General features: G+C 36.9%; 1 protein-coding gene across 3 annotated transcripts in view; it reads left to right on the top strand.

The window, feature by feature from the left end:
- The window catches only part of ASAP1 (ArfGAP with SH3 domain, ankyrin repeat and PH domain 1), a 143,424-nt gene extending 131,447 nt beyond the window's left edge, over positions 1-11,977 (top strand). For all 3 annotated transcript variants that reach the window (XM_058831159.1, XM_058831157.1, XM_058831158.1), the window contains 4 exons: positions 585-643; positions 2,911-3,413; positions 7,214-7,336; positions 9,320-11,977. In XM_058831159.1, the coding sequence (XP_058687142.1) occupies positions 585-643; positions 2,911-3,413; positions 7,214-7,336; positions 9,320-9,394 (760 nt within the window). In that variant the 3' untranslated portion in view covers positions 9,395-11,977. The remainder of the gene's footprint in view (positions 1-584; positions 644-2,910; positions 3,414-7,213; positions 7,337-9,319) is intronic.
- Positions 11,978-13,209: the final 1,232 nt, after the last annotated feature.

The raw sequence follows: 13,209 nt of genomic DNA, 5'->3' as shown, positions 1-13,209 counted from the left end.
CTGTGATAGGAATAGCTAACATATGTGTAATACAGGTTGACAGAGTAAAGCATGTTGTTTTCCCACAATCATCAGTATTTCCTGGGAGAAGTAGAGCCCTTGTCTCCTCCTGCAGCAGAGCATGTGTGTGATACAAAATCATACATGTGCAGGAGGCTACAAGGCAAAGGCCTAGTCCTGGAAAACTTTGCCAACATAAAGCACAGATTTATTTTTTTGTATATTTCAGTAAAATTATTTTGAAGAACACATTCTTCTTAAGGTTCAGAATATGCCCAAAGAGTTGGTCTTTCAGCTTCAGCTATTTTCAGAGTACATTTTGCATGTACCATAGTTCATACAATATATCTGCCCCATAGCATTGAAGGTGTTTAGGGTTTGTTATGTCTTTTTCTCTGAAAAAAAACCACAATTAATTCTTAACAATGCTTTGAGTTTTGGGATTTATCCATGGATAAAGTGATTATACAAAAGGGGCAAAATAAATGGGATTTGGGGGATTTAAATGGATGTGTAAAGGGAGAAAATGAGAAGTATATTTTATAATAGCTGTAAGCACTAATCACTCACATCTGTTGATTTAGCACTGGGACTGCAAAGACTGCACTTGGCCCTAGAGTTCTTCCCAAACTACCTCAGAAAGGTAAGAGATCTCTTTGTGGCTATTCTCATAAAGGCATCTTTGAAATATGGGTGAAAGTAGATACTTGTTTTGAATATATGGATCTTTTCAGCAGAAATTTTATTTCTGAAATGCCACAAACATGAAAGCTTCACAAAACTGAAAAGATTTTGAAAGATGGGGAAAGCTTTTATTAATTTTTTTTAAAAATACACCTAAGAAAACAATAAATCATGAATTAATTGAAGCTGGAAGACCTCAGGAGGTCTTGTGGTCCAGTCCAGCACTCGGAGTAGGGCCAGCTCTCTGCCATGAGAGCAGGTTGCTCAAGGCCATGTCCAATCACATTTTGAGTGTCTCCATGGATAACTTCTCTGGGCTTCTGTTTCTATCCTAGATCACTCTCACTGGTAATTTTTTTTGTCCTGATATCTCCAAGTCCAACTTCTTGATATGTTGGAGCAAACTGTATCTGTGCCATGTTCTGGCAATCAGGGGTCTGGTCAGTGCAATTGCTTTGGAAAGAACCAAGTACTGTTGCATGCTCATTTATATATCAGTGACAAACTTGCCGAGACCATATCCCAGGGACCACCTTTCTTTTAGAAATGTTTTTTCCTAGTGTCTTTATACTCACACAGCAGGTTTTTAGTTTATTTGAGTTGTTGCAGCAGTTGACTATAAAGTAGAAAGTAGACCTACTTCAGACTGTTCTGTCTGAATACAGAATCCATCAAAAATATGTTACATCTGTATGAGTGGATGATCACAATAGAGCCTGAAGATCAGGAAATGCTGCTTGTCCAAAATTCTGAAGCCAGATGTCTGAAATTGAGAGTGCCAATCATTTTTAACAGAAGAAGCAAAAGTAAATTTTTAACTTTATTATATTATAATTATTCTGACATGTTATCTTTTGAAAAAGACACCAATAATGCACTAGGGTGGCACTGTGAAGAAAGCCAGCACTTCCTTGATTTAAAATTATTTAGGTGAAAATTTAAGAAGGGCCAAATCAAAGCACTTCGATAAGGGCTGCTATCGGGGTTTTTCATATCATTTACTCACATCTCAAACCCATGTGGCCAGTCAGTGTGTGCACATTTGCTGCAAGGTAAGCTTAGGACACAGAGCCATATACAGGGATCAACACAGACATTTTTTTTAAAACGAGACATCTGATAGTAATTATACAAGTCTTTCATGGAAACTATGCAAATGAGTTTGGTTTGGGGTGTTTTGTTGTTTTATTTGGTTTTGGGCTTTTTTATGATGAGGTTTTTTTTCCATAAATAGGTTATGGAAGTGTTATTTAAGTAGGTGATATCCAAAGAGAGTGTTGTTGCTTTCATAGTCTAATGTCAGGCCACTTTTTGGCTGATAGAATATGGTACATTCAGCCCTGCTGAATGCAATAGAAAATTGTTCTTTCTAGTCAAAATGTGTTGCTTTCATCACAGGCTGTAAATGTTTTCTTCCTTGTCCCCTTTCATCAGTTTTAACATTAGAGTTATTTGATTTAGGAGGTTGTGGGTTGGGGTTATTTTGTGTGTACTAATGGTTTTGTTTTTGAGGTAGATTTCAGCTGAGTTTTCTTGGAGAGCTTAGCAGTAAAATCAATAGATGCTGTTGAGAAAAATCTAATTTCAATTTCCTTCCATCAAATCTGCAAAATACATGTTTTAAAACTTTCCATCTTTACTAAATTGTAAATATAGACAATAATACATTTTTTCTTTGTTTTAGTGTGAATGTCTATAGGACAGTATGTTCTATGCACTACATAGATACATATATGTGGTCTCTCTCTTCTAAGAGATTTTGCAGGTACTAATCCAGAGAGTCAGATGGTTTTTAGTATGGAATTCAACTGTATATGTAAAAAATTGTCATTAAAAATAAATTTTGTTACAGTCATATCAATTGTTCTATAGGTGGTTTTGCAGTCTTTTGTTATATTTCATACTTTTTGGTTTAGGTCCAAAAAGTGATCACTTTATTTCATTTTAAGTAAATAATCTATGAATTGACATCTAATAGCTGTTGGAAGGAACTGTTGAGGCACTGCTGGCCTCCAGGAGGAGCAATTAAATGAGACCTCAGTGAAGGTGGATTATGTAGAGTTGTATTATCTTGCCTTTGTCATAGACTAGGAGGACTTACGGGCAATTGTGGGGCTCAGTGACTGTGTGGTCATTGACACAATTGCAGTTTTGATATATGCATAACTTCTTTAATGTTAAATTATTCAGATTGCGAAAAAACATAGTTTTTCTTTTTTGTTTTAGTGGCACTAAGAAAAATAGAAACCAGTCATCATCTTTCAATAGATAAATCCCATCAGCACATGGAAATGTTTCAGAAGCCCTCACTGTCCATCGATATACCACAGAAGCCACAGCCTGGAGACTTGCCCCCAAAGCCTCTGCCTCTGGAATTAACTCAGAAACCTCAAGTGGGAGATTTACCCCCAAAGCCTGGAGAACTACCCCCAAAGCCTCAGCTAGGAGACTTGCCACCAAAACCACAGCTTGGAGACTTACCTCCAAAGCCACAAATGAAGGACCTTCCTCCAAAACCTCAGCTAGGAGAGCTGTTGGCTAAAACTCAAGGTGGAGAAGCAGCACCAAAGCCTCAGCCCTCAGAGGCAAATCAAAAATCTCACTCCATAGATCTTTCTCCAAACGTACAATCCAGAGACACCGTCCAAAGGCAAGCATCTGAAGAGTCTAATGACATAACACACACCCTGCCAGAAACCCCTGTGCCACTTCCCAGGAAAATAAATATGGTAGGTATTACTCCAGCTCCTTGGAAGTGTCCATGAAAGGCCTTGAAGTTATTGTAGGACTTTTTGTGCACCCTTGAGCTATGCACTCAAGGCAACATAAAGTTATGGGCTGGGGAGAGAAATGAGGGGCTCTTTTTGTGCCCCTTCAGCAAATATTGGGGGTTTTCAAGGCCTCTTGCATGCTCAAACAAATTGTTGCAACATAAAACTATAACCCTGGGAGCATGACAGTGTATTTAGATTTATTGACATTTATGTATTTATTATATCTATGCCAATCACAACTCTGAATGAATTGATGATTTTCTCTGTTGCCTTTGGTCATGGGTCTATGTGCCTTAGATTGCTAGAATATTTACATATTTGACTTTGTAAGCTTTAGGAAGGGATGTTAGCACCTGTTGTCAGTGGATGCAAAATTTAAAGTAAAGTCAACTGTGACCAAATAGCAAATGTCCCTGTCATGAGTATTTAGTGTTGATATATTTAATGGTTGAGGTGTAGGTTCAGATGTATTGATGAAGCGGAAAAATCAACATTGCTGCATGGTGCGTAGTAGTAGATCTGGAACTTTAACTTGATTCCAACCCCCAGTTCATCTCACTGTTCATCTTTCTAACCAGTACAATTTCCAAAAGAGAATTCTTAATGCATATGTAGATTGAGATAACCATGAAACTCCAGAGCTTTCTTAAGATTTTCATCATGAAGAATACATCAAAAGGGAAATGGCTTTGTTTGTCAGATTGGCTATGCAAAGAACTTATGTAAAAAGGAAATAAGACTTCATTATAGTGAAACAGTGAAAGCAGAGGGTGAGTTTCTGCCTTGTGCTTGTCTGAGGAAGAGCCCTGTGGAGCCATCATTCTACTTGGCCTCTGGCATGGACTTGCCTGTAAGCTCTTGTCTGAACTGAGAACAACTGAGTTGTTGCTTGGGCTTCCTGAGTATTCTGGAATTTAAATATTATAGGGATCTGATCAAAAAGTGTTTGTTTACTTATGTACTTTTAAATATAAGCAGGCAAATGATGCTGGTCATTCTCAGCTGCTTGTCACTTTATTAAAGAAGAAAAGAAAGCAAATAATGGATTACCTGTTTAGTTTGGTTACTTTGGGCTTTTTTTAAACTGCCATCCTACTGTATACAGAAAAATTCTGAGGAGAGGTTCTTTGTTCTCTGAACTCAGCCATTTTCACATGTGCAGTAAATTAAATAGTTCCTCTGTTGTGCAGTAATTCAAGCAATTCTATATCTTTCCAGTATATATATATATATGTATGTATGTATATATATATATATAGTATCACCAGGTTTTTGCACATCTTTGCACCACACGTATCTCTCCGTGTTCAGTGCAGCTTTTTTTGCTCTAATGATGATGTGCAAGAATTCATCTGAAATGTATCTTGCCTCCACTTTCATCCTCTGGCTGTATCCTCTCCACAAAGCTGGTGAAATGCTTCATCCCAGTGAGCAGTGAGACCCACGACAGCAGCCACAGTACTTGTGGGCACCTCACTCTTGGGCTTGACTATTTAGCTTCTTAAGAGAGAAGCATAGATTTTTTATTGGTAGTTTTAGAAAATTAATTGATCAGAAATACAATTTTAAATTTCCAGTGTTATAGGATTTGAAAAGATATTTTTAGAGAAACAAAACTTGCACTGAGTGCTCCTGAAATCACACTGAGCACTGGAGCTTTCTTTTTTGTGTGTGTGGTGGTTTCTATAAAGGAGACAAAGTATTCAATTTTAAAGAAAAAGAAAATGTGTTGAATGTAAATAAGAGCATGGTTGGATTATTAATGATCACAGCATCTTATTACTGTTCAATTTTCAGCATAAAATCTCTTTAATAAGCACTTGTTGGGTACAGGGAGTCAGTAGGTGGTGAGTATTTGTTTTTTAGTCATAGATTACGGTTCCTGGAATTGCTTCCATTTCTTTACACACCAATGCCACAAACTGTTCTGGAACATGAACAAAATATGTTCTGGAACATATGTGCTCTCTACATACCCATCCTTTTTTATATCTTCCCATGATTAAATACACCTTGAGCTTGAATGCTGGTTTTTGCTGCTCTCTGTTAAAACGAATAAAATGTTAAAATCTGATGGAACCAGAGTAATTCCCATCATTTCTCATGTGCTCTTACAAGCTGAGTTCCATACAGTTTTCTAATTTTAGAGGAATGTAAATTTCTTGATTCTTTTTACTGAACAAGAGAATTTTTACCTTGTAGAAGTAGATGCTTCCCTTCATCACTGGAGGATTGATTGGGAGGCGGCACTCTTGGTTTGTAAAGGTTCTCTGGAGTTGAAATCTGGGACTGTCCCCAAGCACTCCTTCCTGTTGAATTCCAGTCCCTAGTTCTAGATGTGATTTTGCTTAAATTATATGAATATATTTTTAAGAAAAGAGGAAGCATTCTTTGAAGTGACTTTTCACTTCAGCAAACCTTTGCAGTAGGAAAAAACCCTTGATCTTGTATGACCTCTTCAGTATTTCTCTTCATTTGTCTTGAGCATGGGTTTTTGTTTTTTTAGTTTTATGTTCTGTTAACTACTGTCTCCCTTAAATCCCCCATAACTTTTTTTTATTTTTCTGTACCTTGAGTTTAGTGTGAGTGCTTTTTTCAGTGTGTCTGTTCTGCTGTTGAGCTGTTGGGATTTTTTTTTTTCCTTTCTTTTTTTGCCAAAACATGGAGGAATTTCAAGTCAGTAGGTAACAGCAAAGAGAAGACTCCCTAGGAAATTTCCTCTGTGAAGTTAGGTTTGGCTCAAATTCCTCTAAACCTGCTGACTTTTCCCTTCATAGCCCTTCTGCTTCTCATCTCCTCCTGCTCTTCTTGGGTTTTTGCATTCTTGTTATCTGATACTTCTGTTAAAAGAAGTAACTGTAGGTTTTGAAGAGGTGTGGGTATGAAAATACAGGAATAAAAAGTAGCAAGAGTGTTTTGCTGTGAATATTGCTTACTTACTCTATTTGGAAATCATTTAAGTCATCTTCCCTGCCATAAGAAACATATGTTTGGGGAGGAGTCCATGGCTGAGGCTTTTTTCATATGAATTAGCAGTATGCAGCAAAGTATGACCTAGAAAATACTTGGACTCAGAATGCTAGAGCTGTGAGAATATCTAGTGTGAATTATCATCAGAAAATAGTACTGCCATCTGACATTAAGGTAATTTTAGTAAGAAATTGGTAACATTTGGATGGAAAAATCGCTAAAAAAAATAATTTCCAGTCCTGTAAGCAGATTTGAAATCAAAGAATACTGTATTTTTGCACTAGATCCAAAACCAAAACTGTGAGGAATACTGGGATTTCAATGCAGCATTTTCCTCAGTCCTTACCTCCCTTGGAACATTCAGAGGAGACTGGATTTAATTTTCTATTCATAGTGGGTTTTTTGATGAAGAAGAAGAAGAAAGAGGGTGTTTGCAGACTAGAATAATGTAAAGACATTATTTAAACTTTCTTAACCAGAGGATGCAGAGGTTACTTAAGCCCTTTTAAGGGCTACATGTTAAGCACTACATATTATGTTCTACTGGGAGTTCTGAGTCTTAAGAAAAAAAATCTACACCTGTGTAGGTAACTTTTGATTTTATTTTTTTAATATCCTTGTTGAAGCGGAGTTTTTGGATTTCTATATTCCCAGCTGCAGGGAAAGTGATTGATAGTCTTCACTTTCTTGTAAAAACAAAACACAACTAAAAGGCAAAATTAATATCATATATATTTTTTCTCTGTTTCTCATGTCCTTCATCTCACACTTCATTCTGTTTTTAGGGGAAAAACAAAGTTAGGCGAGTGAAGACCATTTATGACTGTCAGGCAGATAATGATGATGAACTCACATTTGTTGAAGGAGAAGTAATTATTGTAACTGGTGAAGAGGACCAAGAGTGGTGGGTATGTATCTTTCCCTTTTACAGTTCCACGTAACTTCTTTATGACTTTTATAGGAAAACCTCTTTTTCCAAACATGGAGGGTTTGTTTCTATTTTTGTTTGTAGGTTGTGGGTTTTGTTTTTGTTTTGCTTTGATTTTTGTTTTGTTTGTTTTTGCCTGAGTTAACAGCCAGCCCTTAAACTTCTATTAGAAAAAACCCTTTTATCTGGGCTAACAGACTCTGGAGAGTCTGTTAGAACCAGCCCCACTAGGTTTAGCTTTATTGCTGGCTCATACAGCACGTATTTACACATGCTGTAATGCATACAGCCTTTCATTAAATGAAGAAATGGTGATTCTTACCCCATTTAACAAACTTACACCCTCCATGAAGATGAGATGTGTAATTATCTTCAGTTCACCCAAAATGTTAAGTTATACCTACAGGGGTTGCTGGAAATCTAAAGAATACTTTGTAATTGATGTTATATGCTGATGGTTTTCTTCTTAAATGAGGGGCAGATAACACTTTCTTTCCCTTCTTCTCTTTCATGTCCTGGTTTCATACCATACTCACTCTATTATGGCCTGCACATTGTTCAAGTGCTAACACCAGGTTTTTCTCAACCTCATGCGAAGGCTCTTTCTTGACAACCCATGACATCCAAGACAATCATGTCCCTAAAGCCTTGCTGCATCATATTTCCCTGCCAAAGAATTACTCCTGGGGATAATGAGACAGATTTCAATTGACTGAAACAAATTCTAATTGCAATGCTGCCTGTGATACCCTAATCTAGGTGCAGCACAACCTTTGCTGTTTTGTTTCCAGCTATGTTTTCCACTCACTCATCATATAAGTGTGGAAGATTCTTAGCTGAAGAGCTGATATCAAAGGAGCAGTGCCCAGTGAAAAGTGCCTGTGTTGCCCATATCACCCAGTCCCTGATTACTGCTGCATTCTCTGCTGGACCTATTTTGTAAAGTGGCTTTTTAAGCCCCTTGGGGACATGCCCAGCAAGTTCCATGAAGCACCCCAGCCTGAGTTTTTCTGAGAGGGGAAACAAGGGCTGTTGACTCATATGCTTCAAAACTTTGGCTCTCCAAGAGGAAATGGCCAACCCTGTATGTTTCCCCTTCCCATTTTGTAAGCTTGTGGAAGAGGAAGGAAGGTACACCATTATTCTGAAGGTAGTGAGCAGCACTGTAGCAGGGTGAGAAGAGGGTTATGTGGTCAGTCAGGGCTGCTGCTCCAGTGCTATTCAACAGTTGTTTATAAGTATGCATTTTAAACATGGAAAGTTCATATAAAATATTCCATTGTTTTTTAATCTCTTTGAATAAGTTTATTAGCTGTTTCTTTATAAATAATCATTATGCAAAAGATGTTGTAGCTGAAGGATGCTTAATTAGACAACACTGATTTCATAATATGCTGGGTTCAGTGGGGTTTATCACTAGTGCTATAAACACTAGTATGCACCTAAATCATTAACTATCATACTAATTCAATGAGAAAACAGCTGGGCTTTTATCACCTTAAGTGAAACATGCAGAATATAATAAGTAACTTCACAAATATATAGCAGACAATTCCCTTCAGTGAGATGTGCAGGATTTATTCACTTAGTTAAGATAAGTGGTTTGCAGAGATGTTACTGAAAACCTGGCTATCAGACAAAAGAAACTCAGGCTTCTGTTTTGGTGAGATTCCTGAAATTCAGTGATGTACGTAAGTTTCCTAAAAAAAAATTTGAGTTTTATTCTCTTTAGATTTAATTTGCTTCATTTGTTCTATTTATAATATGCTTGTGCAGTTTCATTTTGTTCCTTTACACAGATTCAAATGTTAACTACAGTCTGCTTCAGAGCAGAGGTGCAAGAGGTTGCTGAGGCTCTGTGATCAGTTCTGCTGCTTTTGAATGAGTGCAGTCTGTGAAGTCTGTGTGTACACATGCACATCTATATATATGTATATCTCTACCTTCTTCTCCTGTGTTGCAGATTGGCCACATCGAAGGACAGCCAGAGAGGAAAGGGGTCTTTCCAGTGTCCTTTGTGCACATTCTCTCAGACTAGTCTAAACAAACAAATCCTAAACTTGAGCATTGCACATTCTTCATGCAAGACGGGCTTTTTAGCAAAAGCGAACGCTGCTGCCTCCCTGTAATCCTGTGCACAATTGTATATATAGCTGCTGTTACAAATTAAGAATTCATTTAAGTTTCACCTCATGAGGTTGAATTATATGTATTGTAAATATACCGTGTTATTCTGCCTTTGCCAGTATTATGGTAGCCTTGGAACCTGGCACGCCTTATCGGGTTTGTTGAAGCCATCCTGGGCATTTAGCACTTCCATCTCTGTCCGTGCTGTCCCACACGAGTGGACTGCCAGCTTTCCAACATAGGTGGTCTCTGTCACCCCCGTAACTGTACAGAAATGACTGTTCCTAATAACTTGGTATTCTCAATATACAATTAGCAGAAAGTTAGAATGAGTGAATGGTTTTGGACAATTTAAAGATCAGTCTGCAGTTCATAAGTGTATGCAGTTTACAGCTATGAAACCCACTTCGATATTTATTTAATATAGTGCTCAGTTAAGTGTAATTATGAAGACAAATATTCACTGACTTTACAGATAACAGTAATGTTTTACAGTGTGCATACAGCATTTCATGTTTATATTTTGTGGACCTATGCCAAACTGTGATTGCAGTTCCCCTGTGATATTACCTCACTATAAAAATTAACAAATTTATTTCATCGAAAACTTACTTTAATGAAAATTAGTCATATTGTTCTTTAGTAGGTATGTGTGAAATTTGCTGGTTTCTTTCACTGAATTCTTAGTAACCAAGGACTTCTAGCAAATGTTAACTGTTGACATTGTGCATGCATTTAGACGCTTACTTGAAACCTGCCTTTGTACAAAAGTAGTACTGTAGTCATATAGCTACATTTGAGGAAAAGAACATTTTAACTTAATTGCTATTCAGGTTAATGTGAGCTTGCAACAGTATTTGTTTATAGCTAAATTGGCTCTTTGAAAAATGATTTTGTGGATTTTTTTTCCTCTTGTCTTCAACCTTGCTAAAAGTTAGTTACCTAAAATAAATTTTTTAAGTGGTGATATAAGGATAAATTTAAATTATTTTTAACGCTCTAAAAAGTGGAAGTTAAGATGACCTCTCATGCATTTGATCAGGCTGTTAATGGTAGATCTCAGATCACAAGGATAAGGCTGGTTTTCATGGAGTTCACCAAACTGACAGTTGTAACCCAAAGCACAAAGTAACAGACGTATGTCACAAAACTAATTTCTAAGAAAATCTTTGGAAGGCTGCATTTGACCTGAGGTTTCTTGAAAGTTGGTATAAAGTTGCATTGCCAGAAAACACTTTAATGTATTACTGGAAACTTTAATTTCCTGTGTCACTTTTAACATAATTTTTAATCTTTTGAAACATCATGCAATTGTGTTTTTCCCATGGTTTGTCTGTAGCGGGTTCCATAACTTTCATATGTGGTTTTGTATTACTTGCTTTAAATGTTATTTTGGCTTCAGTACCTAGTGCTGCTATTTCAAAGCAGATTGTCTTGGCTGCATGGAAAGTTTTTCATTTCATAAAAGCATATCTCAGACTTTCTGAGGTCTTTCATTTCTAATACAGTTTTACAAGACTGTAGTCAGTGAATATTTAATTCTGTTTGTGATTAATTTAGAAACCAATATCTGTCTAAATCCCACACAAAAAAAAAGCAAAACATTTTCAACTATTAATGGTTTTATCATTTATTTTAAAAACAATGAATTCCAAAAAAAAATATGCAATGAGTGAGCAAGCCTGCTGGCATCTAATCTTCAGTATTACCACCTCCAGTATTTCAGACTTTATTCTGTTTTTATGGAAAGGAAGTCAGGTTTAGCATTTATTTAGCATTCCATTTTATCCATTACTACAATGTTTTAAGTTGCATTAAAGAACAAAACCTATTCACTTTTGTGGTCAGTTGTATTTTTAAGTGATCTTGAAATAAACTGATAAATGCAAATCATATAAAGAAAACCTAGGCATGTAAAATTATGTAGAGTCAAATGTCTATTCTTTTCTACGCTCTTTAAAATAGTATACATATGCATTTTATAAAATTAAATTAGTTCCATAAGGAACAATAGTTCTGTTTATTCTGGCTTATTGTGGATCATAAGAAATCTGAAAATGTATGATATTGATTGAGTTTAAGTACAGTATTATATTTGAACTCAATGAGCCACTGTCTGCAATTTTGTATATGACATAGTATTTGGAAAGTCTAAATCTTTATGGAAAATTAGCTGATAAAGGGTTGGGGGGAGGGGCAGGGGAAGGTGCCCCCAGAGGGGGAAGTTTGCTCTGCAGATGATGTCTTATTTACTGTTGAACAACAGTTGCTATTTATTTTTTTATTACATAGTACATCAGCGTGTACAGAAATCAGATCTGGTCATGCCACTAGTTAAAATCTTGACTTCTCATTGAATGTTAAGGTAAAACATCAGTACACATGTCTATTCACATGTATTTAATGTGACAGTTTTTGAGTACTGTATGTGTTAATTTCTACTTTTTTAATATTTAAAATTGCTTTTAAATAAATGTATTCAGTTGATCCCAGATATCTGAACAAGGCCCTTTTTGTCAACTGGAATATCTTCTAAGGGGAAAGTCTGGATTCCAAACAGGTAGAACTAAGACATTTGAAATGTTTTCTCTTGAATATAAAGCACTCCTTATATAATGCAATTAAATGTATATCTCTTTAACAGTTGTTAAATATGGATGCAATTGCCTTTATCTGGAAAACTTTACTTACTAAAGTTAGCATCAAACCACTTGTTTTGTCCATGAGTTTCGATTGCTTTCTCTCAGCAGGCTCTGTGGGCTCCCAGCCCCCTCTGTGTTGTTTCACAGCAGCCTGTGGGGTAGAAGGAACCATTCACAAACTTGGTCTGTGGGCAGGATCTGCCAACCCGACAGCAGCTCTCGCACCAACTAGAGCAGTACTAATCTTTCCTGGGTGGAGTGACTCTTGCTTAGACTTTCAGTCCTGACCTGGCTTGCAGAGGTTGTATTTCCCCCGTCGCTGACTCAGTTCTTGGATGTTTCTCATTTAAGACCCATTCCTGTCAAAGCTACTCCAAAATGAACAAGTCACTTGAAATTGCTAGAAAGCAATGAGAACATCCTTTAGCCAGAGGAAAAGCTGGAGTGTGGAGCTATCAGATCTGGTTTGTATCAAGAATAGTAGCTGCCACAGCACAGGGCTCAGGAGACTGCTGTGAGAGATTCTTCAGACTGGATTGTGGCACTGATGTGATGACCCACCATCACAGAACATCCTGCTTGCTGTATTTGGGGCTTTCAAATCTATATAGGCTCAACATGGTGGGGTTGGAGGGGGAAAATATGGATGTGGGGCAGAAGAATCAGCCCGGTTAAATATCATGCTCTTTATCAATTTCTACTGTGTCACGGTATTTCAGATAACAGCATTCAGAGAGACATTGATTCCAGCAGCCTCAGTTCTCTGTCCTACTTGTATTATGTGTTCTTCAGTGACACGTATTGATTTCTTTTCCTAAGTCAAAATTAAGGTGGATATCTCATATACTGTTTGAAGCAGCAGAGAACAAGACAAACACATGCCCAGAGAACTTCCTTGTTATTTTAAGTTTCAGTCTCCTTACCCTTCTCCTGGCAAACTCAAAGCTCATAGATAAACAGAAAATTGGCAGTCTATACCAGTGAAAGTGGTGCAAATATTAAATACCAAAGCATGAAACTCAAGATAGCTCCCTACTGCACAACAGAAAACAAACAGTTCAACCGCATAAATCTGATTTGTTTT

This window comes from Poecile atricapillus, chromosome 2 (assembly GCF_030490865.1).
Source record: "Poecile atricapillus isolate bPoeAtr1 chromosome 2, bPoeAtr1.hap1, whole genome shotgun sequence".
NCBI lineage: Eukaryota > Metazoa > Chordata > Aves > Passeriformes > Paridae > Poecile > Poecile atricapillus.
Note: the sequence above shows the minus strand (reverse complement) of the source record. Positions and strands in the feature narration are given on the sequence as shown.